The following is a 25107-nucleotide window of genomic DNA, read 5'->3' on the forward strand; positions in this document are numbered from 1 at the left end:
TGTATTCAATTTTTTTGTTTAAATTTTACCATTATTTAGAACTATACATGGCTAAAGCTGTTCATTGTTGTTTTAGCACTGTTTGGTGCAATGACAAAGTCACGTCATACAAAATGCCTGTGTGTAGCTCTGCAATTGCGGTATTATCCTGAGGGTAGATAGTTTTGTAAGAGGCAAGACAGGATTACATCCCAGTGTGTTGACTCTGTAGCACATCAAACATCACATATCCTCTGTAGTGCAGAAACAAAAGGTAGTGCTAGTTTTAACATGAAGAATTTTACTGAGGATGCTTGAAATTAAGGTACCCTGAAAAAGCAGATTAATGAAGGAATTACCCTTGCCTTGGAACTCTAGCTATAGACTTCCTGAAACTTGTAAGAACTGATTGCCACGGTATTTCAAGAGGCAGACAGTCCTCAATCAAAGCAGTACTCTATACCTTCTTATTTAGCCTTTACTAATTCTTAAAGTGGGATTGTGTATTCTACATTCTTACCTCAAATAGCTGAACAGTTTCTCCCTGCTTTTCTGGGTTTGTCCGAAAAAAGCTTTTTTGATTGTACTCTGTTAGTGCAAGCTTGAGAGAAAGAATTTCTTAGAGCCATGGTCAGGAATCAGGTAGAAATGTGGCTGTTAGAGATCTTCAGGAGCTGCAAGAATGAAATAAATTATATAAGACATGCCACAGAGTCACTGTATACTAAGGAGAGAAAGTATGTATTGGATGAACCTATGACACTTCTGCATTACTGCTCATGTGTGCGTTATTTAATTAAGCTAATGCTTTCACCTGTAAGAAAAGAGATGATACATTAGCAGTGGCTTCTTTGGGGGAGTGTCGTGTTGAGTGCATTTATGGCCTATGTCTGATTAACTTCATTATCTGTCAGCTCTAATTTGGTTAATCAAACAAGGTGTAGCATTCTTGGCATGTGAAATTAGGAGTCTCTGGCACATGTTTCCTGAAGTATAAACAAGGCTGTGGGAGCTGAGTATTTGGAAAAGAAACTTAGCTTTTCTGTAAGCCATTTGAAAAGTCACAAGATGGTAGGGGAAGTTTTATCATGTGGAGGATTAAATTCAGCATGTTCTTTCTAGTTTTATAAAAGTTCGTCTTCAAATCTTAAAGCAGCCATTTTCTTTAAATCACAGAAAAATTAGAAGAAACCTGTTCGGGATAATAAGGGGAATAAAGTTGGAGGAAAACATTGTTGAGTGTTGTGTTGTGGAAATGAGAATGACCATACTTTTTTTTTTTCACTCTTCCTACCTTCTTTTCATCTTTTAGCATGGACCTAAATTAGTGCTCTATTTATTTGAGTTAATGCACAATCACAGCGATGAAATGACCAAAGAACAACAAAGAACAGCAGGAGACTTTGTGAATACTTTAAAATGTTGTGGCTATAAATGCATTCCCCTGAGCCCACGACCAAAACCAGATGTAATAAAAGCTTTGAAAGAGGTTTGTGAATAAAAACTTTACTCAAAACCTGGGTATATTTGAGACAATTGTCTATTATGTGGGGTCAGAGTTTTACTGCAGACAGCTGTTTTGTTTGCTTGATGCATGGCTTATGCTTTTGGGGATTCTCTTTAAGTTCTGAATATTTCTGTTACATATACTTGGCACTTCACAGCAAGCTCACATGTTAATGCTTCTTGGTTAAGCATATTACTTAACCAAGCAAAAGTGAGAGCTCATAATAAGTTACTAGTATCTCTCACTGTCAGGGGAAAAAAAATAATTTTTATGGGTCCTTGCAAAAAAAAAATAACACTATATCTAAATATAATAAGACAGTAGTAACTGAAATGAAGTTGTGATGTTTTTAAATGCCGTGAAGATATCAGCTGAACAGTTTTGTCAGTCTTCCCTTTTTAAACTGGCATATCCTTTAGCCTCGGCATCCTTATTTTGTCCCTCTGAAGAAAAAAAAAAAGTAACATATAAAACTTCCACTCAGGATCAGAAGAAATATGAGATGGAAGAAGGTGTAAACAAAGCTGCTTGGGAGAAGACAATGGCTAATAATCGGCAAAAGTAAGTGCCTTCTAAAAAGGGGGCTGCAAGAACTCCGTAAGAATATTCTCTGTTCAGCGTACCCCATGGCAAAATTGCCTAGATGGTTATTATAGGTGCTTTTTTCACATTAACAGTACTGCTGGCTTTTAATTTTACAACAATTCAATTCTATACCTACGATTGTAGGTATATGCATTTTGATAGGCTGTATAATAAATGGCACTGTGTGAACTTCAGAATACTAAATTATTTTTTGCACATTCAGCATTCCAGCCTTAGTTTTACAGCTGTTGTTTCTGTCCAGTCACCTCTCTTGTTGCTGTGATCTGTACAATTAAATGTAAGGCAAATGTCCCTGCAACTAACTCTGATTTTGAACAAATAAAATATAATTACATTCAGCATGGTGTTCATAAAAAGAACACTTGTGAGCTACAGAGACTGCTGCTAATTGGCGTACTGTAAACTTAGGTATTTTGTGGTAGATTAAGAGGTTCTTTCCATTAATTTATATTTCAGGCTCTGCCATAAAAATTAAATCTGAGATGCACACACAACATGCTTTAATGCAGGCAACTATAGCAGCTGTAAAGGTCAGCTTAGTCAAGTCTGTCTAGATAAGTGATAAGACTTTACCATGTTGAATAACTTAGAGATTTGAGCAGTGGTAAATTGCTGTTCTTCAAATGTTTATTGCAATGAGTATAGGTTAGCGAAGCATGCTGATATATAGCCATTGGTCTTCTGATTGGCTTGTCTTGTAATAGCTTTTTTTGAAGGCTTAGAAGCAGAAGGTATTCACAAATCTTGTGGAAAATTTTGTAGGCTAAGTTACTCTGCATCTGCTGTAAAAAGAACTATGGATATCTCCTGCAAAACTGATTGTATTTTATAAGTGGTTTTAGTGTTTTCCCTTCCCTTTTCAGTGTGTCTGTTTGACGTTTTAAAGCACATCTCTTGTTCCTCAGTCTCTTTCAACGTCTGGATACAAAATCTAAAGACATTTCTAAAATAGCTGGAGACATCACACAAGCTGTGTCTCTGTCACAAGGAATGGAAAGGAAGAAAGTGATCCAGCACATCAGGGGGATGTATAAGGCAGAGCTAAGTGCCAGCAGACATTGGCAGGAACTTGTTCAGCAGCTTACCCACGATCGGTAAGTTGTTCTCTTGTCTTGGTGGAAAAGCCAGAAAGGCTCAATGCCTGACATGCGCTTTTCACTCTACTGAGAGGCACATGAAATGTAGATGATACTATGATATTAAAATTAGAATTACTTTTCTAATCATCTGATGGTTAAAGATTTGTAAAATACTTGATTTGTTCTCCTGTTTTTTTAGAGTGAATAGCCAAGTAGTATTTCTGTGCCATTTAGACAGTTTGTTGTCAGATACATTTTGCTGTGCCTAATACAATGAAGAATGTAATAAAGTTTTCATATCTCACATTACATTGATGTAACAAAACATGTTTTGGGTAATGTTATTAACATTAGCATCCAGATACTGTGTTTGCTAATCTGCATAGAGCAAAAGATGTTAAGTCTTGACAGGAAACCAAGCAATAGTATTTTTGCCACGGCAAAACTAGTGTTTTATCACATTTGCAGCAGCTGAGTTTTCAAAATACAGTATTGGGCACATTGTATTGCTGTTTTCATCACAATTAGTGACTTCAAGAGCAGTCTTGGAGTAGCTTATAAGTAGTCAGTGAGATAGCTCATGAAAATAAACTACAGAATTCAGTCTTTTGATACTCTTTCAGAAATAATTGCCCACTGTACTACTGGGAAACTTCTGCCTTTCTACTCGTTAAAAGAACAACAGAATGAATAAGCATATATACTGCCTCTGCTGTCAAACTCTAACATACTTTGGTTTTTTCAGAGCACTCTGGTATGACCCAGTCTATTACCCAACCTCTTGGCAACTGGATCCAACGGAGGGCCCAAACAGAGAGAGGCGCCGCTTGCAGAGGTGCTACCTAACTATTCCAAACAAGTACCTTCTCCCAGACAGGCAGAAGCAGGAAGGTAATTATAACATCTTCTAGGAGTATATCTGAATTGTAATGACTACTAGTGCTTTATTATTTGTGGGTTTTTTATAGGTGTGATAAAAACTCCATTATCTTATCTATTTGAAGACAAAACACATTCTTCTCACTCTTCTACTGTAAAGGACAAAGCTGCAAGTGAACATATAAGGTAAGGTTTGTGTAACATTCACCTCCCTTTCCCACCTTCTCCTATTCCAAAGAAACAGTCCTCCTCACTTTTTTTTGTCAAAATAAACATTAAAAAAAAACCCCACAAGTGACATAAGTGTGTGCCAAAAGGTACATAAATCCATAAGCAATAATACACTTTAAATATTTCAGAGTTAATCGAAGATGTATAAGCGTAGCACCTTCTAGAGAGACTGCTGGTGAACTGTTGCTAGGTAAGTAGTATTTTTAGTCCTAAAACATCCTTTTTGTCTAAGATTCTGCTGTATGTATAAACATGGCTGACTTTTTTTATAAAGTAATTGAGCTGTTGCCTGACTTCTTATGGATTATATACATCAGTTTTGCCTTTCTTCCCTACTGTTAGCATGAGTGCTATTTGGACTGTAGTTAAGTTTTAAAGTTGCAGACCACTGGCTAAAAGATGTGGAATGCTAAGTTCTGTTTTTGTCAACTGCTGTCTTGCCCGGGTAGTATTCTTCGTGTTCTTAACATCTGGACACTGTTCATATAACATTAAGATGCATTATACAAACAGTAATATCATGTACCTTTTTGTAACTATTTTTTCCTGCAGGAAAATGTGGCATGTATTTTGTTGAAGATAATGCTTCAGACGCAATTGAAAACTCGGTAAGTATTACAGCATATTGTCCAGCTTTAATTTTTCCAAACTATGACCATGAGTAGCTTTTGCCTACTGTCACTGAGATTGCTGGAGTACTAGAGTTAGGCGTCTCTGGACTAGGCCAGCCAAATTGATTAGTTTGGATTCAGTGTTGCTTCTGTTGCCCCCAGCTGTGGAATCAGTGGTGACAGCAGAAAACAGGAAAGACGTGGGTCTTGGGGCTGAGAGGAATGAGGAGGGGGTGATGTGGGGAGGCTTCTGCACCTTGCTGTCCATTGCTCTGAGTTCATCAGCATAAGCGTGCAGAGCTTGCTTTGGTCTACACCTTGCCTTACTGGAAGCTGGAGCACTAGGAAGTACAGAAACTCACAAGTGTATGAATTGTGCTGTACTCTAGTTCTTGAATTTTCCATTATATAGGATGTTCTAGCTCCCCCCTTATCCTATACAAGAGAGGACTGTTTCATGGAGGAAACAGGAACTGACCTAATCCTTCTGAGATATACAAAGGCTCTGTTGTATTAAGTTTATACATCCAACAGACATTTAAAAAAAAGATAATCAAGATGTGGGTTATACTGCTGAAAGTCTTAAATTATTTTATGGGAGCTCTTCCTTGCACCCACTAAGCACCCAGCTCCTGTGGTTTAAGATGTTACCAGCTATTTTGCTGCTTTGTCCTTCGTGGAACCGTCAGATTTATGGATTCATGGCAAAGCTTTGCTCGCTCTGGTTGGCTGTCCGATATTTTATCTTAAGAGCCAGTGAAAGCATGGCATTATGTGCTAGTGTTGGATAAGGAACTGGAGCAGCTGAGGGAAGCATGCATGATGTTCTGCCCGCTACCTTGAGGATAGTGGAGGATGGGAAACATACATGAAGAAAATCACAACAATGTCTTAAAGCATCACAGCAAAATGATATGCTGTATGGTTATAAACTGGCCCCATTGAAGGGTTTCTTGTTTGGAAAATCCACTACTTAAAATAATTCTTTTCAATCGCAAATTCTGCAGAGTTTTCATGGAGAAACTGAACCAGCATCATTTTCTTGGACCTATGAGGAAATCAAGGAAGTTCATAAGCGCTGGTGGCAGTTAAGAGACAATGCTGTAGAAATATTCCTAACAAATGGCAGAACTTTACTCCTGGCTTTTGATAATACAAAGGTAATGTCACACTGATAGATAATAATAGACCAAAGCATTTTGCTGTGTCTTCATAACACTTACATTCATGCATTAGTTTTTAAGGAGACCTATTGCATGGACTAATTAAATTCTGCTTAATACCTTTGAAAAGACTTTGCTCAGCTAGACTTCTAGACAAACACAATCATGTTGTAAAACACATCTCTGATGTATTAAGACATTAAAGAATCTTAGTAATACTAAACATTATTCTATTACAGCAGAAATTTGTAAATTGAGAGAAACTAAGTAAGTCTTGGTAGTTTGAAGCTTTTTAAATCATACGATTAAATCTGTGGTATTTTCTTCTAGGTCCGTGATGATGTGTACCACAACATCCTAACTAACAATTTGCCTAACCTTTTGGAATATGGAAATATTACTGCTTTGACCCACCTGTGGTGCACAGGACAGATTACTAACTTTGAATATTTGACTCATTTAAACAAACATGCGGGCCGTTCCTTCAATGATCTCATGCAATATCCAGTATTTCCTTTTATACTTTCTGACTACACCAATGAAACGCTGGACCTAAATGATCCATCAGTATATAGGTAATATGAAATGCTTGGAACTGGTTATTTTCAAATACTTGAACTGATTGTCCAGTATAGCTTTTTAACTTTATTGTACTAAACTGCACACATATGTGGATGGAACTATTCAGGGACAAGCCTCATCCATAATAACTAGGGCTTTTTACAATAAGTGGCTGCTTCACCTCGGACATTTAAATCAAATGCATAGTATTATGAGTGCGTATATTCAAAGGATGCTATGAATTGGACTTCTATACTGTTGTAATACAATATGGACAGTCCACAGATTTAAATAAAAGCTGTATGTTAAAATTCATGTGATTAAAGACTTGCAGGCCAATTACCAACAATTAAATAAAAAGGAAATAATATTGTAAATTATTTGGCCAGTTACAAATCATGTTATCTTAATTGTGAATAGATTGAATTGTCCCACCCTAGTAAACTTCTGTTAAGCCAACTTCACATTCGTGTGCACAAAGTCTTTGCCTTCATATGATGCCTCTGATTTGAGAAGTGTTTTGCATTTGCTTGCCTGTTACTATGCTATAGGGTAGCCTGTAGATCTGAGTTTGCCTTTAGCACTAAATAAAAGTGGTCTTTTGTACACTTGTAAATACACTTGTAAAGTGCTATTAAGTTTTGCTTGTCCTTTTATGATACTAAAGGTGTTATTCTTAATAATGCATTATTGAATGGTGTGAACCAGCACCTTTATAAAAATGACAAGATATCAGTACTACTTCTGTTACAGAAATCTGGTCAAACCAATAGCTGTGCAGTCTAAAGAAAAAGAGGATCGTTATGTGGATACTTATAAGGTAATCTGGATAACTTTTGCTTCTTGCCTTTTTCTGGTGTATAAACGGTATGGATGCTCTAGTTTTTTTTAACATATATTGATGAGGGGAAAAGAAACCACAAATCCAATATCTTATGTCTGGAATTTTCATTTCCAGTATGCTGCGTTTCCTGGGAATTGTTTTATAACATGCTTGGAACCTGCCTTTTCTGTTCCTGTATCTGAAATCATAAATCAATTTAATCTTTCCAGGTGATACTGCTGAGGAGGTTAAATTGATATATTTTTACATATAAACATACATATATTTAAAGATTTCTAAAGATCAGGAAGATAACTTAGTGCTGTTTATTTGAAATTACTCCAGTGGAACTTGTGGCTGTTCTTTCTTTTTGATAACAGAAAACCTGTTTTCCCTCAAGTACTCGATTTTAAATGCTTTACTGTGATTACAATGCTTTTTAATTTTTGCCCTTTAGAATATTTTAAAGGCTGTAGGAAATAACATGCTGGGGATGGAAAGCATCTGTAGCTGGACCTTTAAGCTTATATCTGTATCATCATGGTCTAGTGTATTCTTTGCAAATATGTTTTTTCCATTTAGTATTGAAAAGCCTGTATTTATTTTTATATATAAATATATATATATTTTTATATATATATAAATATATATATAACACTCTGCAGTGTTAGTAAATAAGAGGCAGGAGAGGAAAACCAAAAGTAATAAATAATGGAAAACAGGTCATTTATAGTGGCTTAAGACTTTCATACCAAACTGGATTGTGAAAGCAATCGCATGTCTTTAGACACTTTAAATGTATTTGATTCCAAATCACTTTTAAATGTTTCTCTAAAAGTTTAAGTTTTATTCCTAAACAATGCAGACAAGTTATTGTAAGGCAGACTAAGTCGGAGGCTTATGACTTATTTTTGTACTACTTTTCTAGTATTTGGAAGAAGAGTACCGTAAAGGAGCACGAGAAGATGATCCGATGCCCCCTGTACAACCATATCACTATGGATCTCATTATTCCAATAGTGGAACTGTGCTTCATTTCCTAGTTAGGCTGCCACCTTTTACTAAAATGTTTTTAGCCTATCAAGGTAAGGTTACTTCTGCTTGCACTTGTATATTTCACATCCGGGCCTTGTCCCAGTGATCCAGGAATGCTGTGTTACTCTGTTTAGCATAGTTTATCAATTCCAAGTAGCTGAGTTCAGTAAAACTAAATCTGGTATGCTTTCACAGTAGGCCCATTTTGAAATTATCAAGCTAGACCATAAAGCATGTATGTAGAATAAAAAGGTCAACTATATTTGACTTGCAGTCCATGTGTAACACATAGTAATTGAGATAGAATTCTAAATGTTCTCAGCTAACTGGAGAGCAGTTAACTTGAAGTTGCAGATGTGCAACTGTTATTGTGTCCATCATCGATGTAACAAATTCAGTTTGGATTTCTTTACAGATCAAAGTTTTGACATCCCAGACAGAACTTTTCACTCTACCAATACAACTTGGCGACTCTCTTCGTATGAATCAATGACTGACGTAAAGGAACTTATCCCAGAATTTTTCTACCTTCCCGACTTTCTAGTTAACAGAGAAGGTATACTAAGAGGATACCAAAACTATATACCCAAAACAGCTGTATGGTTGAGCCTGTGGGTTGAAACTGAGAACATTTATATCTCTTGACTGAGTATGCTAAGCAGTAGATATATGGGAGAAGCTTGCAGGATATGCTACAAGAGCTGTTCTGTAGGACTTAAGGGAAGTTTGTTTTTTTATAACTGTCAGAGGTGCAAAGGAGTTTCCTGTTGTCTGATTTTTCCATTTGAATCAGTATGTACAGCTTGAATGTGTTTGGGGGGGACTTGTTAATGGTGCTGCTTTGTTGATCAGCAATCACTATGCTTAATAGTTAGCTTTAATAGAACCCTATAAAGACCTCCTCAAAGTTACTGTCAACTAAAATGCTGGAACACTTACTCCCCTGTTTCTAGGTTTTGATTTTGGAGTACGGCAAAATGGTGACAGAGTTAACCATGTCAATCTTCCACCCTGGGCTCGTAATGATCCTCGTCTATTCATCTTGATTCATCGTCAGGCTTTGGAATCTGACCATGTTTCCCAGACAATCTGTCACTGGATTGACTTGGTGTTTGGTTATAAGCAAAAAGGCAAGGCCTCTGTTCAGGCTATTAATGTCTTTCATCCTGCAGTAAGTATTTAAGCACTGTGTTTGTCCGTTGTACTTGGTAACTTAATGGGGGGAAGTTCAGTCTAACATGCTTGGAAAACATCCAGCATTGAAGCAAGATCCCTTGCTCATGAAGTGTTGAAAAATAAGAAAAGGCTTTAACCATTTCAGTGCAGAACTGCTAAGATCCCAGGGACTGTTGTGAGACTTTGGGAATTTGTGTTCATCTTTCTTGCCTTGAGGTAGCTATGGGGGTGATCAGATACAGAGTTTTTTTGCAGTGGTATATGGGCATTGTGTTTGTATGTACCTGCTTCCATCTCATTCAAACAAGCAGCTTTCAATACAATTCAAATAGTTCAGTTTTTCCTGAGCTCATTATTTGTGGTGTTCCCTTCCTTTCTTGTAAATCTTGGTTTGTCCCTCTAGTTTCTCCTCCAGTAAATTTAATTTCCAATAAGTCTTCATTTAATGTAAAGACTTCCAGAGTTTCACTACTTAACATTAATATCTTAGACTGTATTCTTTAGCTTCAGTCCATACTACCACAAGGTTTGCGCAGCCAGGCAGTCCTGGTTTCAAATGCATTCAAATGTGTTCCTTCTGTTTAGTGTTCATTCTATAGCTGGAAGAGCTAATAAAACAGTGGTGTTTGGCAGTGGTGGTTCTTTATTTTCAAGTAGCCATCCAAATGCTTTGTTTTTCCCTTTATTGTGCTTAAGTATTGATTTAGTTATTACCTTAAATTTCAAATATTAAGTTTGGGTGAGCGTTCATTGTTTCTTAAAGTAAAAAGTCAAGGCCCTTGTCAGCGTGACTGAGGAAAAGTGTGTGGTACGCAATTAGAGACATGAAAAAGACAAGTAGAGGAAAGAAGAACTTCCACTCTCCTGCAATATGAAGGTTCTTCCTCCCTCCCCACCCCAAACTAGGGCTTTAATACATTAATTAAGAGGAGATACAAAAACCAAACTTTTTCAATTTTTTGTTTATCATCAGCAACTACTCTGGTTTTGTACGGATTAGTAAAGGTCAACTAAGAAAACCTCTTTGACATAAATTAGTCATGGAATACATGTAGGAGCAGCTCACATCATAAATCTTAGTGGTATCTATCTCCAATAAAGAAGTGGTGACAAGGTTACTGTTCTCAGTGGCTCTTTAGTCAGCACAGCCGTTGTTGGGATGGCTTCTGGTCTAAGTCTTAACCAAACAACTGAAGAGTCTGCCTCTAAATTTGTGTGCATGAGTTGAGAAATCTTTCTGAAAGACAAACTGGATCAGCTTATTCTTCTCTCTCCCTTTTTTTTCTCGTCTCTAGACCTATTTTGGGATGGATGTTTCTGCTGTTGAGGATCCTGTTCAGAGAAGAGCCCTTGAAACAATGATAAAAACATATGGGCAAACCCCTCGCCAGCTGTTCCATGCAGCACATGTTAGCAGACCTGGATCCAGGCTTATCATAGAAGGAGAACTTCCTGCTGCCATGGGATTACTAGTGCAGTTTGCTTTCAGAGAAACCAGAGAACACACTAAAGAAATAATATATCCAGTATGTCATTTTGATTTGCAAGATGGTTTAATTAACTGTAATATGCTGTAATTATTGTATCCTTACGTTTACAGTTTCCTTCCTAAAACTGCAACTTACTGCTCATATTGTACTGTAAAGAAAATACACAAAACTAGTAAAGTGATAGTGAAAATCATTTTATGCATTTGTGATATATTTTGTGTCAACCTAGATAAATTCGTATCTTAGTTTATAGCAAATGGGTGTTGGAAAGCATTTCACTTAACCAGTTTTCTACTTCCAGTGATGAATTCTGGAATCTGAATGCAAACCTATAGTAGGTAAACACATACTGTGCTTTCTTCTATCCTAGACTTTTTCATTGTCTGTAGGACAGTTCAACTTTCTCCACTTCGAACACCTGCTTTCCGTAAAGTCCAGTGAGAAACTGAATCTCCCTGCATTTAAAGAAAGTGGTAGTTTTCACTACACTGCCTGAACTGCCAGCTTGCTATCTCAGCTTTTAAAGAAGTGGGAGACCTCCCTTAAAGCTAATGGTTTAGCTGATGATAGTACAGTGCTTCATACTTGTCTTTCTAGTATTTTTAGAATACTTCAGCAGTCCTTACCATGTGATTGCTTATGGGAATGTGATATGAATTATTCTTCCTTACTAATGAAACAATGTTTTTCCAAAAACTTTTCACCCCCTTTTAATTTGAACCGTATTTGTGCTTCTTTTAGAGTCCATTACCATGGATAAAAGGCTTGAAGTGGGGAGAATATGTTGGTTCCCCAAGTGCTCCAGATCCTGTCGTCTGCTTTAGCCAGCCACACGGAGAAAGGTTTGGCTCTCTCCAGGCTTTGCCAACTAAAGCTATCTGTGGTTTGTCCCGCAAGTTCTGCCTTTTGATGACATATAGCAAGGAGCAAGGTATGAATTTGTGTTTATTCTCTACATGCACAATATGTGTGAAAATGAGCCATAAAAACCCCTAAATCTAATGCTACTATCATTCTTCAGCAAACTTCCCAAATGTAGTTACTTTTGCCAAAGATTGATTTTTATAAATCCGGTAACAGATTCCACATGGGTGGTATCTTTCCTGGAGGCTGGATTTTACTTGTAATTTTCAAAACTACATAGAGGCATCCTGTAATTAAGTTGATATTTTTCATTAAAGTGACTGAAGCATGAGGATTTCATTTTAGAACTTGCCAGTAGATTCAGTCAAAGAACAGATGAACAGAACACGTCACAACAGGAGAATTAAAGGAATGGGGTTTTTTTAAAGGCAGAGAATGAGGAAAGTTATCAATAAAAAGCAGAGGTGAAGGATCTTCTCCTTTCAGATAAACTCCTTGGAGGGATTATTATTGATAATGTACAAACAGGTTCTCGTACTCTTCTTTTGTTTTCTTTGTAATGTGTACTAGTGAAGGTTTTTTTAAAAAGAAACAGTTTCACATTTAGTTAACAAAAATAAGTAACATTCTCCTTGAAATTATGAACAATCACTTCTCTAGCTGGCAAGTATTGTCAGTTGCTTCCCTGTTTCTCCACTATCAATAGATGCAACATTTCTTCAAAAAACTTTTGTCCAGGTTGCAAACTGTCTTTGGAGAACACTGAATGTTTACGTAGTCTCTGAAAACTATGTTTGTTTATAGCATATTACAGAGAAAGCCATAGCCTAACAGAAGATACCTTATTTTGAAACTTTGGAATTTTTTTTATGTTCTAGCTTGTGGTAAAACGTGAACCTGCGATTTTTATTGTTGACTATCAGTGATCAACTGTTTGGTTGCGTATGTGACACAATATTATGTCTTCCTTCAGGTGTGCGAAGCATGCACAGTACTGATATTCAGTGGTCAGCTATCCTGAGCTGGGGATATGCCGATAACATTTTACGACTGAAAAGCAAGCAAAGCGAACCTCCAGTAAATTTTATACAGAGCTCACAGTTCCATCAGGTAAAAAAAAAAAAAAACAAAATCAATCTCTTGTCTCCAATTTAATATTGCTAGTTAAATGGTGGCCTGACTTGGCAGTAGGCACTTCTGCTTTCATTTTTCTTGGAGATAAGCATCCAAACAGAACCATTTTTAATCTGTTTGATTCTCCTTTGGAACATGTCCCTCATTGCTCCAGTGTATCTTGCTCCTGGATGTGTTCCTGTACTAGGTAAAGATGCCTTTAGAATGCATTTGATTTTTGTAGCTTTGCCCTCTTATGGAATATTGGTGTGGGTTTCTAAAAGCTTACCTTCTGGGCCAAGAAAAATGAATACAAGAAAGAATTATAGATGCCTCACACTAGAAGCAGAACTCCACTACAGTTTAGGATTCCTCTGAAAAAAGATTGTCAGGGAACACTGCATAATCTCAGTTACGAGATTCTACCAAAGAGATTTTGGCTGATGTTGTGGCTGTAGATCTAGAAGTCTGCGGTGGTTCACTGTTCGTTAGCTGTGAATTCTAGGCTACATAGAATTTCCCTCTTTACCGTCGATTCTGAATTAATAGCAAATCTGACCTAAAGTGGCTATATTTTAACTCTTGGATTTCTTTAGCTTAGGTATTTTACGTGGCTTTCCTTAGGATAACCAATAAAGAATCAGTTTGACCAAATGCTGTGACATAATGAAAATAGCAGTTAGAATAGTTTCTGTTCTAATTTTTTCTGGCTTTGTTTTGTCTTTGCAAGGTAACAAGTTGTGCTTGGGTGCCAGACAGCTGTCAGCTGTTCACAGGTAGTAAATCTGGTGTCATCACAGCATATATGAACAGATTCACTAGCAATACGGTAAGTTCCATTGGACAGGATTTATATTTAAGGATTTAGCTATATTCACTAGTACAGTCTTTTTTTAACAGGAAAAGTGAGAAAAGGGGAATATGTTATATTCAGGACAATTGCTAAAAAGATTGAGTGCTTGTTTAGTATTTATTTTTGAAGGATCCTATTTGACATTGTTAAACAGATTTATCTCAGCATGTTTATTTGTGGGTCTTTCTTAAGCTGTTGTTCACATACTGCTAGCTTTTAGTCAGCCCTCATTATCTGGGTGCACAACTGATTACACATACAGCTCTGACTGTGTGCAGGCTAGGGCTTGGAACTGAACCCTTTTGGCACAATGAAGCTCCCTACATTAAGGAGTAACTTTTTCTGTGATGGAAACGGAGCCTTTCAAAGCCTTAACTGAAACTGAATGCATTTCACCAAAGCAAATAACATTTCAAATGCAAAAGGCACTTACACTACAGAGAGCTGGGATGAAATCTCTGACAGTGTATATCTTAACAACTAACAACTAAGCCTCTTCACTTTGTCATATTCCCCAAGGGGAAAAGCTGTGAGGAGGGAAGGGAGGAAAGTAACTTGCATTACTTAATGCATTAGTGGAAGATACTGAGATACCAGTAGAAATTGCCCTGACGCTATGTGGTTATAAGTATGGTATGAAAACACAAATAGAACTCCAAATTAATCTTGTAGTTCAGACTGAGTTTTTGAGCTTCTGTCTGACCACCTCCAGCAGTAACTTCCACTCTTCATAGTTCTAACGAGTTTGTAACTTTCTTGACAGGTCATTTCAGGTGCCTACAGGATTGCCCCTGTTAGCAGTTAGCAACAACTAAACCGATTTCTCAAATTTAGCTTGATACAGATACAGGTATTGGCAGACACATTTGTAGTACTGTACTCTTGATGCTCTTGAATCACTGTATTAGCATGGGCTAGAGGGAACCTTGGTATGATCTGTTATGCCTACCCAGTTTCCTGTTTTCAATAGTGGCAAACAGCAGATGCTTTGACTGGGAAGAGCACAAACATACAGTGGTTTCTTCCTTCGCTTTCTTGCAGTTTCTGATGATTTGCCACTGACTTCCTGAGCTCAAGCAGCACTTTGAGTTTAAAAAATGAAGTAGAGCTTGAAGCCTACAAGCTTCAATCAGTTGGATCATAAGTCAGGCACCTTAACAGCTCACCAGAATAGTGAGCTTGTAAATAACCTGTACTGAGACTTGGATTCCAGTTAAGATTTTTTTGAGGTACTAAAACAGAAATTCAATATACCTGCCTTCTGCAATGCTAAAAAACTCTAGTAGAGTGGGGTTATGATTTAGTTCCCTGCATTTCCTAGAAAAAAGAGGTTTGGGGTTTTTTTAGCTGCACAGACGTTGTCTTTGAGACTATCTTTGCTGAATTTCTCAGGACTGACAGTTTTACGTGCCCCAGGCAGACTGACCTTGCGCCAATTTTGTAGCTCCTGTTGTTGAGTCAGTTACCCAAGTCAGAGCTGCAGGGAATGCAAATGTGCTTCCTAGCATCTGTTCTGTATGCATCTTGTCAGCTGTTCGGTGATAAAGTGAACAGGCTGTTATAATGCAGTACTTGAAATATGAATATTTTGCCCTGTTTCACATTTCTATAAATTCAATGCATAGGCATAAAACAGATATCGTGTTGTTAATTGGATATGGGAATTTAAAGGCATGCTGTCAGAATACAAAAACACCTTGGTGTTGTGCTTCAGATGCTCTATTCTTCCTAGCCTTTAAGATGGTCAAAAAACCTAATGAAATACTGCTTTAGAACTATGATCTATCTTGACAATAAATCATACCTTCATGAAAACCTCAGCCAAGGTTTTCTGGTTGTACAAATTACTCCAGCCTTCACTTGCTGATTGTTAGACTTGTCTTACAAACAGAAAGAGAGCACTTTCATAATCTGGTTGAGTAAAATTGGGCAGTGATCACTTAAATTCTCCACTCAAGTGCTGTAGGTGATCATTTTGTGTAACCAACAGAAAGAACTGCTACTGAAAGGTAGATACATACCTGCATGTTTTTCCCATCTAGATACTGTTTTAGTGGTTGTCATCTAAAAGCAAACAGGAAGTTAAAAAGGAATGGTATTTTAGGCATGAGGTAATTATTTTATAATTTATTAGACCTTAATACAGTTGGTGCTAAAATTACAGCTTGTCTCATTACTGTATTACTATTATAACCCAGTGAAGAATCAATAAACCATTCCTATTAGTGCTATAGAAGAAGCTGCTAAAGGTGAATCCTGTTTTCAGTTCAGGTGTTGAAATGCAGATCAACAGCAAACACTTGAAGGACATGGGAGGAGCACAGAAAAAGGGTTATCAAAATCGGTTGTTCTTCAGAAAGTCAGAAGTCTTGGTTGTTGCTGTTATGGAAAAAATGGGTATAATGTTTTTCTCTAAACTGAGCAACGGTTAAAGAAGGATCTGCATATGTGAGATACCACCCTGTTCTGAGAATGACAACTGGATACCTTCATACTTGTCTTACTTGGATGAGATGCTCAGTAGCAAGAGCACAATAGCAGGTCTTCCTTTTGTCAAAGTGTATTGACTTTCGCAATATCACATAGATTATATTGTCCCTTGTAGTACAGAAAAGACACGTCATTTTTCTACAAACTAAGAGTTAAGCATACCTATACTTTTATCTTGTCTGTTTCTACTTTTGAGCTTTTTGTAGATATGCTGTATGCATCCTGTACCCTCATACAAAAATGCAGACAATGTGCTCTGACATGTGTGAGGAAACAAGCAGAAAAATGTTCCTTTCTTTTACAAAAATTCTGATCTTTTTACATCAGGATGTCATAATTAAAACATTAATATTCTGATTAAGCAGCTCCTTCAACTTAGCCAGTTTTCAGGAAGTCTGAATCATTTCAAATGACATAACTTGAATAAGAAGTGCCATTTCATGTTAAATTTGCTGCTTTAATTTTTATCTAGCAGTTTCTATATTTACACTTGACTTCCTGCATATTTTTCCAACTTGGTATCACTAAAGGACTTGGCACCAACTTGAGGAATTCCCAGTAATTTACTGTACACAGAGTGATAACTGCTGAGCTGGGTTTTCCTTCTATGTTTCCAAGTGCTTCGTCTAGGTGCTAAAATATTGAGGACTGTCATGTGGAAACAGCAGTCTTGCAGAAAACTAATCAGCTGATTTCAAGGTGTGTAACTGAGGCAGAGGTAGTACAATGGTTCTTCATTTTGATTCATTGGACTACATCAAAAATATTTGCTTAGACTAAAGCACCAGAAGCAAAAAGTTGAACGTTAACGATATGTATGGCTTATCACATTATAAAGTGTTAAACATAATAAAGCACTAACAACGTTGCTAAACAGATGACATTAAAAGCAATGGCAACCATTTTTTGAAATCTAAGAATTAAACTTGTCCCTAGGCTTATCCTTTTCACAAAAAGATATATTTTTTTTGTTTTTGTGGGAGTTCATGTTTTATTTCGCTGTTTTTCAGCCTTCAGAGATAGAAATGGAATCACAAGTTCATCTGTATGGTCATACAGCAGAAATAACAAGCTTGTTTGTGTGCAAACCATACAGTATAATGATAAGTGTCAGCAAAGATGGAACCTGCATCATATGGGATTTGAACAGGTACACGTATATATGTAACTTTTTTCCAATGTCTGTCTTCTAAATACCCATTTTGCAGCTTTTGGGTATCTTCACCCTTTTAAAGTTAACTGAATTTGCTTCATGTATATCTTAATGTGAAGTCATACCCCTACTGGTTTTTCTACGAAGGGAACTGGAATTCTAGCATGAATATGAAAAATACCATCATCATGCAAAATGTTGATTGCAATTAATGTAACTCTTAAATATTTTCCTCAAAGAACCTTTTCTGCGTTTGAGTCTGAACTTTAGGCTTGTTCTCTTTATTTTCTTCAGGCTGTGCTACGTCCAGAGTCTGGCTGGACACAAGAGTCCTGTGACTGCAGTTTCGGCTAGCGAAACAACTGGTGATATTGCAACAGTTTGTGATTCAGGTATATTTGGCAGTCAAGAAAGCTGTTTTGACTTGCAAACCAAATAAATCATGAGAGTTGCTATTATAGTAGTTACTGAGTGTGTGTTAGTCATCCGAGTATGCATTTGGTCAAATAGGAGTGTTCTTTTTTTTTTAATGCAGTAATGTATGAATTTCTCCAGAAATAATTAGCCAGGTGTTTGAGTAAAATGTCGAGATATAAAAGCTAACGGGTTGATCTCTTTACGAAAAGACTTGAAATTTCAACAGATTCCTGGGAGACCTAAATTCTGTGAAACTGGCTGCTTTCATTTTAACAGGGGTTTGTTGTCAAAGGTACAGTTCTTCAGGGCAGTACAGTGTATTACACAGCAACAGAATTTTTGTTATCCACTCTATCACTTTAAATGCTTCCATATCCCCAGAAGCAAACAGATTTGCTTAGCTATTCACTAGTTTAAAGCAAAGAGTAATAACAGCTACACTAAAGCAGAAATAGTAGGTATTTATATTAGAGCTCCTACAGATTCTCCCCCATCTTATTTTTAAAGCAGGTTTTGTACTGTCATGTTTTCCACATAATGCTCTTGTCCAGAAACAGTACTAAGACCTATTTGAGCAGTGGGGTCTTGAGTGTTTTATAAACCAGGGTGCTCATTGACTTGAAGACTGTGCTACAAGGCTGTGTATCAGTAAAGCAGGGCCAGGTCAGAGTCCTCACACCATTTTGCTGTCCCTAAGGACACCTGTATGTATTGTGTTTACTTGAGACTGAGGGGGAATAGGCTCCATCTAAATGACACAATATTGTTCCATCGATCCAAGGAGGTACAGAATAAGAAGGAGGAGAGCTTAGCTTTGTTTATTCATATTGTTAGAATACAGTTATTGACCCAGTTCTCACTTGGGGCCAATTTTCTCTCTCTTCCCTTCAGTAAGATAGGTCTGAAGTATCTTTTAGCCACCTTCTCTTACTGTAGTCCTCCATAGACTGAACTGAAACTATTACTGTTCCAAATCTGGAGGGGAAAAGAAAAACAGGCAAAATAGCACACTCTATAGTACTAAAGGACAAGGGGAAATTATTCTAACAGTTTCAGAAACCTAATATTTAGGTTTTAAACTGATATGGAGACTTCTGACTGCATTTCTGTAGCTTGCAAACTTTTTCTTTCTGGAAAAGATTTTATTCTTTAATTGGTAAGGGACATGAGTTTCAATCCCTTTTAAGACAAAGCAGTAGCTGGGTTATTAGTTCTTTGATAGAATCAAATAATCCAAGATGACCAGGTAAGGCAACTGTACTTGCTACTTCTAAGTATTTTGCTTAAAATGCAAGCCGTGGTACAAGAACTAGCTGTTCGAAGTAGATAGTATGAATTCCCGCTTAGTGCTTCCCTGTTAGTACAAGAAAATTCATCATTAAAAGTAAATTCATACAATGTTTTGTAAGTACAACGTTCCATAAATACAAAGTGATGTCTTCTAAATCACTGCAGTGGCCTGGTGGTTTGCATGTTCCCTGTCACAAAAGGAGGGAAGAGTTAATTGTTCACTGCAGCACACATCACTCTGAGTCATTTAAATGTTCTGATCTTTCAAGAAGTTGAATTCTTTAACACTTAAAGATTCTGTTTCATAGACGTAGCTGTAGTCTAGGTTTATTTTTTTAATACTGCCATGCTATGTTCTGTTGCAGTTGGAGGGGGTAGTGATTTGAGACTTTGGACAGTTAATGGTGATCTCGTGGGACACGTACACTGCAGGGAAAGTATTTGCTCTGTTGCTTTCTCTAACCAGCCTGAAGGAGTGTCTGTCAACGTGATCGCAGGGGGGCTTGAAAATGGAGTTGTAAGGTAAGCATTTAAAACTTTTATTTATTAAAATGCTTTATAACTTAAGCTCACAGTTTGAGAGCATGGAGCCAAATATCATGCGGATTTGGGGCTTTAAAGAATGTGAGCAAGCTGCTGTTCAGTTTCCAATCTTAGTTGCTGAACAGGTTATGTTTTTCACTGAAAAATTAAATGTAAAATTAGACGTGAAGAAAAATTAATCTTACTTTCAGACTGTGGAGTACGTGGGACTTGAAGCCAGTACGAGAAATCACATTTTCGAAGTCAGCCAAACCTATTTTAAGGTAAAAAGATTTTAAGTATACAATAAATGGATTTTTCTCTTGGGGGTGTGTCTGTGTCTGTGAAACAGCAACAAAACCCAAAAAAACTACAACAAAGTAGCCTTGAGTATTGAATATGGATTTGACACGAGAATAGGAGGTAAAGACCCATGTCTAAAAAGAGCAATGCAATCCTACTAATTATTCATGAAAGCAAAATGTGCACAAGTGTACTGTATTTGTAATGACAGTAATAACTAGGTTCTGCTGCTAGCAGATAGAAATTAGCAGGATTCCCTTGAGAACTGAACAATAGCTACTCTTCTTATTCTTAAGTTTAATATTTTCCCCAGAATATGTCTAAAAATCATGAGATAATACTAACTTTGTCAGACTCAGACAGACAGGTTTTTTTCTCCCTCGGAAATAAATGAAAACACTGTGTTTTCCCTGACCATTTTTTTTTTTTTTTCTGATGCTGGAGGGGAGTGGTGGAGAAGGGAGCAAAGGAAACTCAGAGGAGCGTGGAAGCTGCCATTTTGGAGTGGTCGTGTAATTTTCTTTGAGTCCCCTTCATGATTTATATAAGCAGAATTATTCTCATGCCAAAGTGTTTTCAGAACATAGTCAAAGGATTCAGTCTTTGATATCCCCAGTGGTACAGTACCCTGCACAGAGGTCTTAGAATTATGCCAAAATTTTATCATCTTAATGTTAGCATAGTAACAAATTACTCTGAAAAATTTTGTTTTGACCATTGCTGAAGTATCATTCAAAACCTAAACCGCTGATCACCATTTTTAGAAAGAAAAAACAGTGTCTGATAGCAGTTATTGTCTTTCTGTTACCTCCTTTAAGAAGCATATTTCACAAAGGCTTGTTGATAATGATTTAGTGGCTATTGAATAATTTAAAGTTTCCTGCTTAAATGAGACCGAAAATGGATGCTGACCTTCACGCTCTCTAACATTACACGTGGCATAGCTGAAGGGCTTTACTACTGTTATAGCTTAAGAAATGCCCAGCTGAACAAAAGTCCTATGCTGTGCCATGAAATCTGATGGATTTAGTTTCTGCTTTTGTCAGCAAGCAAGTTCAGAGGGCACTGAGTTCTGTTGCTGAAAAGCCTTCCTTTCAGTAGAAGGGGCAGTCCAGGGAAAGAGTAGGATGCCGCTACTGATCCTACCCTTTTCTTTGGTGGTGCAAAGACATGAATACTAAACTGCATGGCATGTTGAAGTGCTGGACAAAGCTGTAGTTCAGCCTGGTTTGTTACAAAAATAAATAAGCAGGTATGTGCAGGTATATTACCATGTTAGTGTACTCACTGGGTCTTGCCTGAGAGCTAATCTTTGTTGGCTGTACTCTTATGGATTTTTAATGTCTTCTAGCATTTTAAATAGCCAAAGCTGATGTAAAAATAGATTGTCTTCTTGTTTTTCAGCCTTACATTTTCCTGTGATGGGCATCACTTGTTCACAGCTAATAGTGATGGAAATGTTATAGCTTGGTGTCGCAAGGACCAGCAGCGCTTGAAGTTACCCATGTTCTATTCATTCCTTAGCAGCTATGCGGCTGGGTGATGACTATTTTTGCTGCTAACTCATGTCTCTGATGCACTTTAAATCCAAAATAGATCATAGAATCTCATATTTAACTGGATTTTGAAGTCCTTTGAATGTCTCTAGAATGACTGAATCAGTTTTTTAAAAAGAGCAGTCTGAGGTGGTTGTAAAATTGCATATGTGCATGCACAAACCTGAAGCATATCCAGGTCACCAGGAAGCTCTGGTCATATACTCCAATACCAGCAAAGTGATTCATAAATGCTCTAACATACAAGTCAAAATGCTGCAATATAAAACATAATAGTATTTTTTAAATCACTTCTTGGACAGAAGTATTTAAAAAAATTGATAATGCTTATTCCCCTTATGTTGTAAAATATCAGCAGTGTAAAGTTCTGTAAATATCTATTAAAATGTCAGCATATGTATATCTGATAAGTTGAGTGTGGTATAGTTAGCTCTGGGATAAGCAACCCAAAACTTAAAAATCCAAGACCACTTAAAATTGCTTTTTTTGAGAAGCAAAGAACTCAGTAGGTGATTTTTGCACCATCTTATGGTATTGTAATGCTAAAAAATGAACTTCTGTTATCTATTTGTAATTTTTGCCATCTTCTCTGTTAATGTAATAGTCTTTACAAAAGGCAAAAATAAAATACTTGTCTTAGTGATGGGTAGACACCTCATGGCATCACAAAGCAATAGTTAGATCATGTTTTGGTTTTGTTTTTTTTAAGGTAGTGTTAACTCCCTCACTTTGAAACACTTAGCTATTGCTATTCTGTGGCAGAGTATATATTACGTACACACACAGCTTATCTTCCAGAGCTCTAAAAAAAGGTGTTAAAGAAGGCACAGATGTGCTCCTGTTCTAGTGTCATTGAAGTTCAATACACTGTAAAATGTTTGAATCTAACTGCTTGAATAATCAATGTTCATAGGCATCAGATGATTTGGAAAAGAGTTTACACAGATGCACTGTGCAAATATGCTATTTATTCCTAGGTGCTATTTTTGGGGCGGGGGGTGGGGGGGAAATAAGCTTCAATTGTGAAAGGCTTAAGGCTTAACAAATTTGAATTCTTAGGCCGTATCAAAAATTAACATTTCAGTTGACTGATCTGAAGACCTCTAAACCTGACACCATGAATGAGTGCCTACTAGTCATGCAAATAGTAAAACAAGAATGCTACGCAAGTCTGATGCAGTTACATTTTTCTTTTAAATTGCTTTGCCTTTCCATCATTGACATGTTCCGCTATTGCCATACAGACAAACTGCTATATCTTCTCATGTTTAAGGTTCATCTACCTTCAAAACACTTATATGAAACTGTCAATTTGTGATGAAGATGACATACACACAAGAAATCTTTATACTTCTTTTGAAAATTCCTGTCTTCAGAAATTCTTGCAACTTCCTGATTGAAGAACTTTTCAAACTAGAAAAACTTCAGAAAAATATTCTCATAGTCCATGACACAAAGGCTGATCTTTGAGTCAGTTAAGTAAGTGACTACATACTGTATGAATTGAATTTTAAACTGCGTATATTGCAGCACCATTGTATGGGATGGCTTTTGTCATGTTTGTCACTGTCTAGATGTTAATGTAAAGCCCAAATACAGACTGAAAAGCTTCCTGGCTCATGTTTAAGTGATGTGCTTTATTTAAGAGGAAAAAATACAAATATTGTGGGTTTGGAGTGCTCTTGTGCTCCCTGTTTTGGGGTGTTGCTCACAAAGGCTTATTTTTATAAAGTAGAATTCCACTTGTTACAAATCAATATGCAAAATTGCTGGCCTTGTAAAGAGTGCAATATTATATATTTTTATGTAAAAGTAAAAATGATTTTTTTGGAGCAAGGAATATTTATTCAGCTTAACATTCCGGAACTATTAAAATAACATTGCAATAGTAACTGTGCATGATGTACTGAAATTTCCTGTAAATGTCACATGCCACACTGTCTTTGTATATACACTGTCACATTGTTGGGTAATAAACAGATCTTTGTACCAAGTTGTTTGAGATCATTAGAAACATGGTTTTGGCTTAGTTTCACCTCTCTTTTGGCCGGGGTGGGGGGGTGGGGTGGGGCGGGACAGATCTCACATACCTTGCTCCAGATCAATTTCTGCTGGTTCTCATGTCTCATATTTTAAAAATCATGAAGTGGGGAAGTTCTGTTTATGGACTACATCAGGTGTCTGTCAAACTGAATGAGAGGTATAAGACTGGAAGTGGGGAAACCCTGGGCGTATCACTTGGCGCATGTGTCCTTCCTTCCCATAGGATGTGTGGCTACAATTCAGATGAAGTGATGGCTCTTAGAGACATTCCTCCCTGAAAACTTAATTGAGCTAAGGAAAGGCAGAAAAGCAGCTCCACTATGGATTCTCTGGGCGAATAAAGAAAAGGTGCTGGGTGGAAATTGGAGACTGGCAGCTCTGGGAGGCTTCTGACACAGGATGCAAGGCTCTTCCCCTTGGATGCCGGGAGCTGGGGAGAGGTTCATGCAACAAGGTCTACCTGATTCCCATTGCAGGATTCTGTGGTAAACACAGATCATTATGTTCTGAGTGTGGAGATACATGGTGAGAAAGCGAAGGGGAGGCAGTAGCCTGATAGTCACTTGTGGTGGGGAGAGGAGAGGGAATTTCCAAACCATTACTGAAAAAGGGAACCCTGATCTCAGGTTTGAGAATCCACTGTTTAGACAAGCCCATGACAATGGAGAGCAGAAACAAAACAAAATCAGTAGAGAACTGTATCTGTGAACTGAATTAAACATCATAGAATTTTCTGCAGGAAAAATGGTTTCTGTGGTAAAAACACCTTTCAACTTTGACTCTGCAACATCCACTTTAAGGATCATCTTTGCATTTAAACCACATCTATCTTTGGAGAAAGAGTTCCTTCATACTGAGCAAGAGCTTCCTCCCCTTCCAGGATTTCTTGATTTTTATGATGATTGCAGGATTTACTATGCAGTTTGTGGACAGAACTCTAGAGAGCAGTGGGGGGGAAATATCATCTGGTTTAGCTACTAACAAACTTTTAGTTCTCTTCTTCATGCTTTGTTTTGTTTAAAGCTGTATTGGCTTATTTTTTTCTTTGTGCATATGCAAATAGAAGTCACTTCCATATGCTGCTACTCTATCACAAAAAATATAAAACAAACACTATTTGAAAGATCTGCTGGCCTTGAAAAATATCCACTGGAACATTAGTTAAGCTTCTAGAGGTACAGACAGCATGGTTTTCTTTGATACTATAGTAACTTAAAAACTACTGACAAATGACCTCTGTGTAGAGATTTACTTGCCATTACTGCTCTGGAGTAGGGTCATAAAACCACTGATTTTGCATCTGGATTTCTGTAATAGGCTGTGGTGCGTATTTCACAATTTGGGCTGGTCACTTTTGAAAGGG

At 37.1% G+C, this 25107-nt stretch overlaps 1 protein-coding gene across 4 annotated transcripts in view; it reads left to right on the forward strand.

Annotated features, from left to right (window-relative positions):
• The window catches only part of LYST (lysosomal trafficking regulator), a 96104-nt gene extending 72429 nt beyond the window's left edge, over positions 1 to 23675 (forward strand). For 3 of the 4 annotated variants that reach the window (XM_054195630.1, XM_054195628.1, XM_054195629.1), the window contains exons 32-53: positions 1292 to 1468; positions 1971 to 2047; positions 2998 to 3186; positions 3917 to 4062; positions 4140 to 4236; positions 4410 to 4471; positions 4834 to 4889; positions 5900 to 6052; positions 6386 to 6630; positions 7370 to 7436; positions 8368 to 8524; positions 8890 to 9030; positions 9428 to 9645; positions 10946 to 11176; positions 11882 to 12071; positions 12978 to 13114; positions 13848 to 13946; positions 17471 to 17610; positions 17908 to 18005; positions 19686 to 19842; positions 20055 to 20126; positions 21550 to 23675. In XM_054195630.1, coding sequence (XP_054051605.1) covers positions 1292 to 1468; positions 1971 to 2047; positions 2998 to 3186; positions 3917 to 4062; positions 4140 to 4236; positions 4410 to 4471; positions 4834 to 4889; positions 5900 to 6052; positions 6386 to 6630; positions 7370 to 7436; positions 8368 to 8524; positions 8890 to 9030; positions 9428 to 9645; positions 10946 to 11176; positions 11882 to 12071; positions 12978 to 13114; positions 13848 to 13946; positions 17471 to 17610; positions 17908 to 18005; positions 19686 to 19842; positions 20055 to 20126; positions 21550 to 21688 — 3048 coding nt within the window. In that variant the 3' untranslated portion in view covers positions 21689 to 23675. Of the gene's footprint in view, positions 1 to 1291; positions 1469 to 1970; positions 2048 to 2997; positions 3187 to 3916; positions 4063 to 4139; positions 4237 to 4409; positions 4472 to 4833; positions 4890 to 5899; positions 6053 to 6385; positions 6631 to 7352; positions 7437 to 8367; positions 8525 to 8889; positions 9031 to 9427; positions 9646 to 10945; positions 11177 to 11881; positions 12072 to 12977; positions 13115 to 13847; positions 13947 to 17470; positions 17611 to 17907; positions 18006 to 19685; positions 19843 to 20054; positions 20127 to 21549 lie in introns of those variants that run through there. The other variant, XM_054195631.1, reaches the window with a different exon arrangement.
• Positions 23676 to 25107: the final 1432 nt, after the last annotated feature.

This window comes from Rissa tridactyla, chromosome 3 (assembly GCF_028500815.1).
Source record: "Rissa tridactyla isolate bRisTri1 chromosome 3, bRisTri1.patW.cur.20221130, whole genome shotgun sequence".
Classification (NCBI taxonomy): Eukaryota; Metazoa; Chordata; class Aves; order Charadriiformes; family Laridae; genus Rissa; species Rissa tridactyla.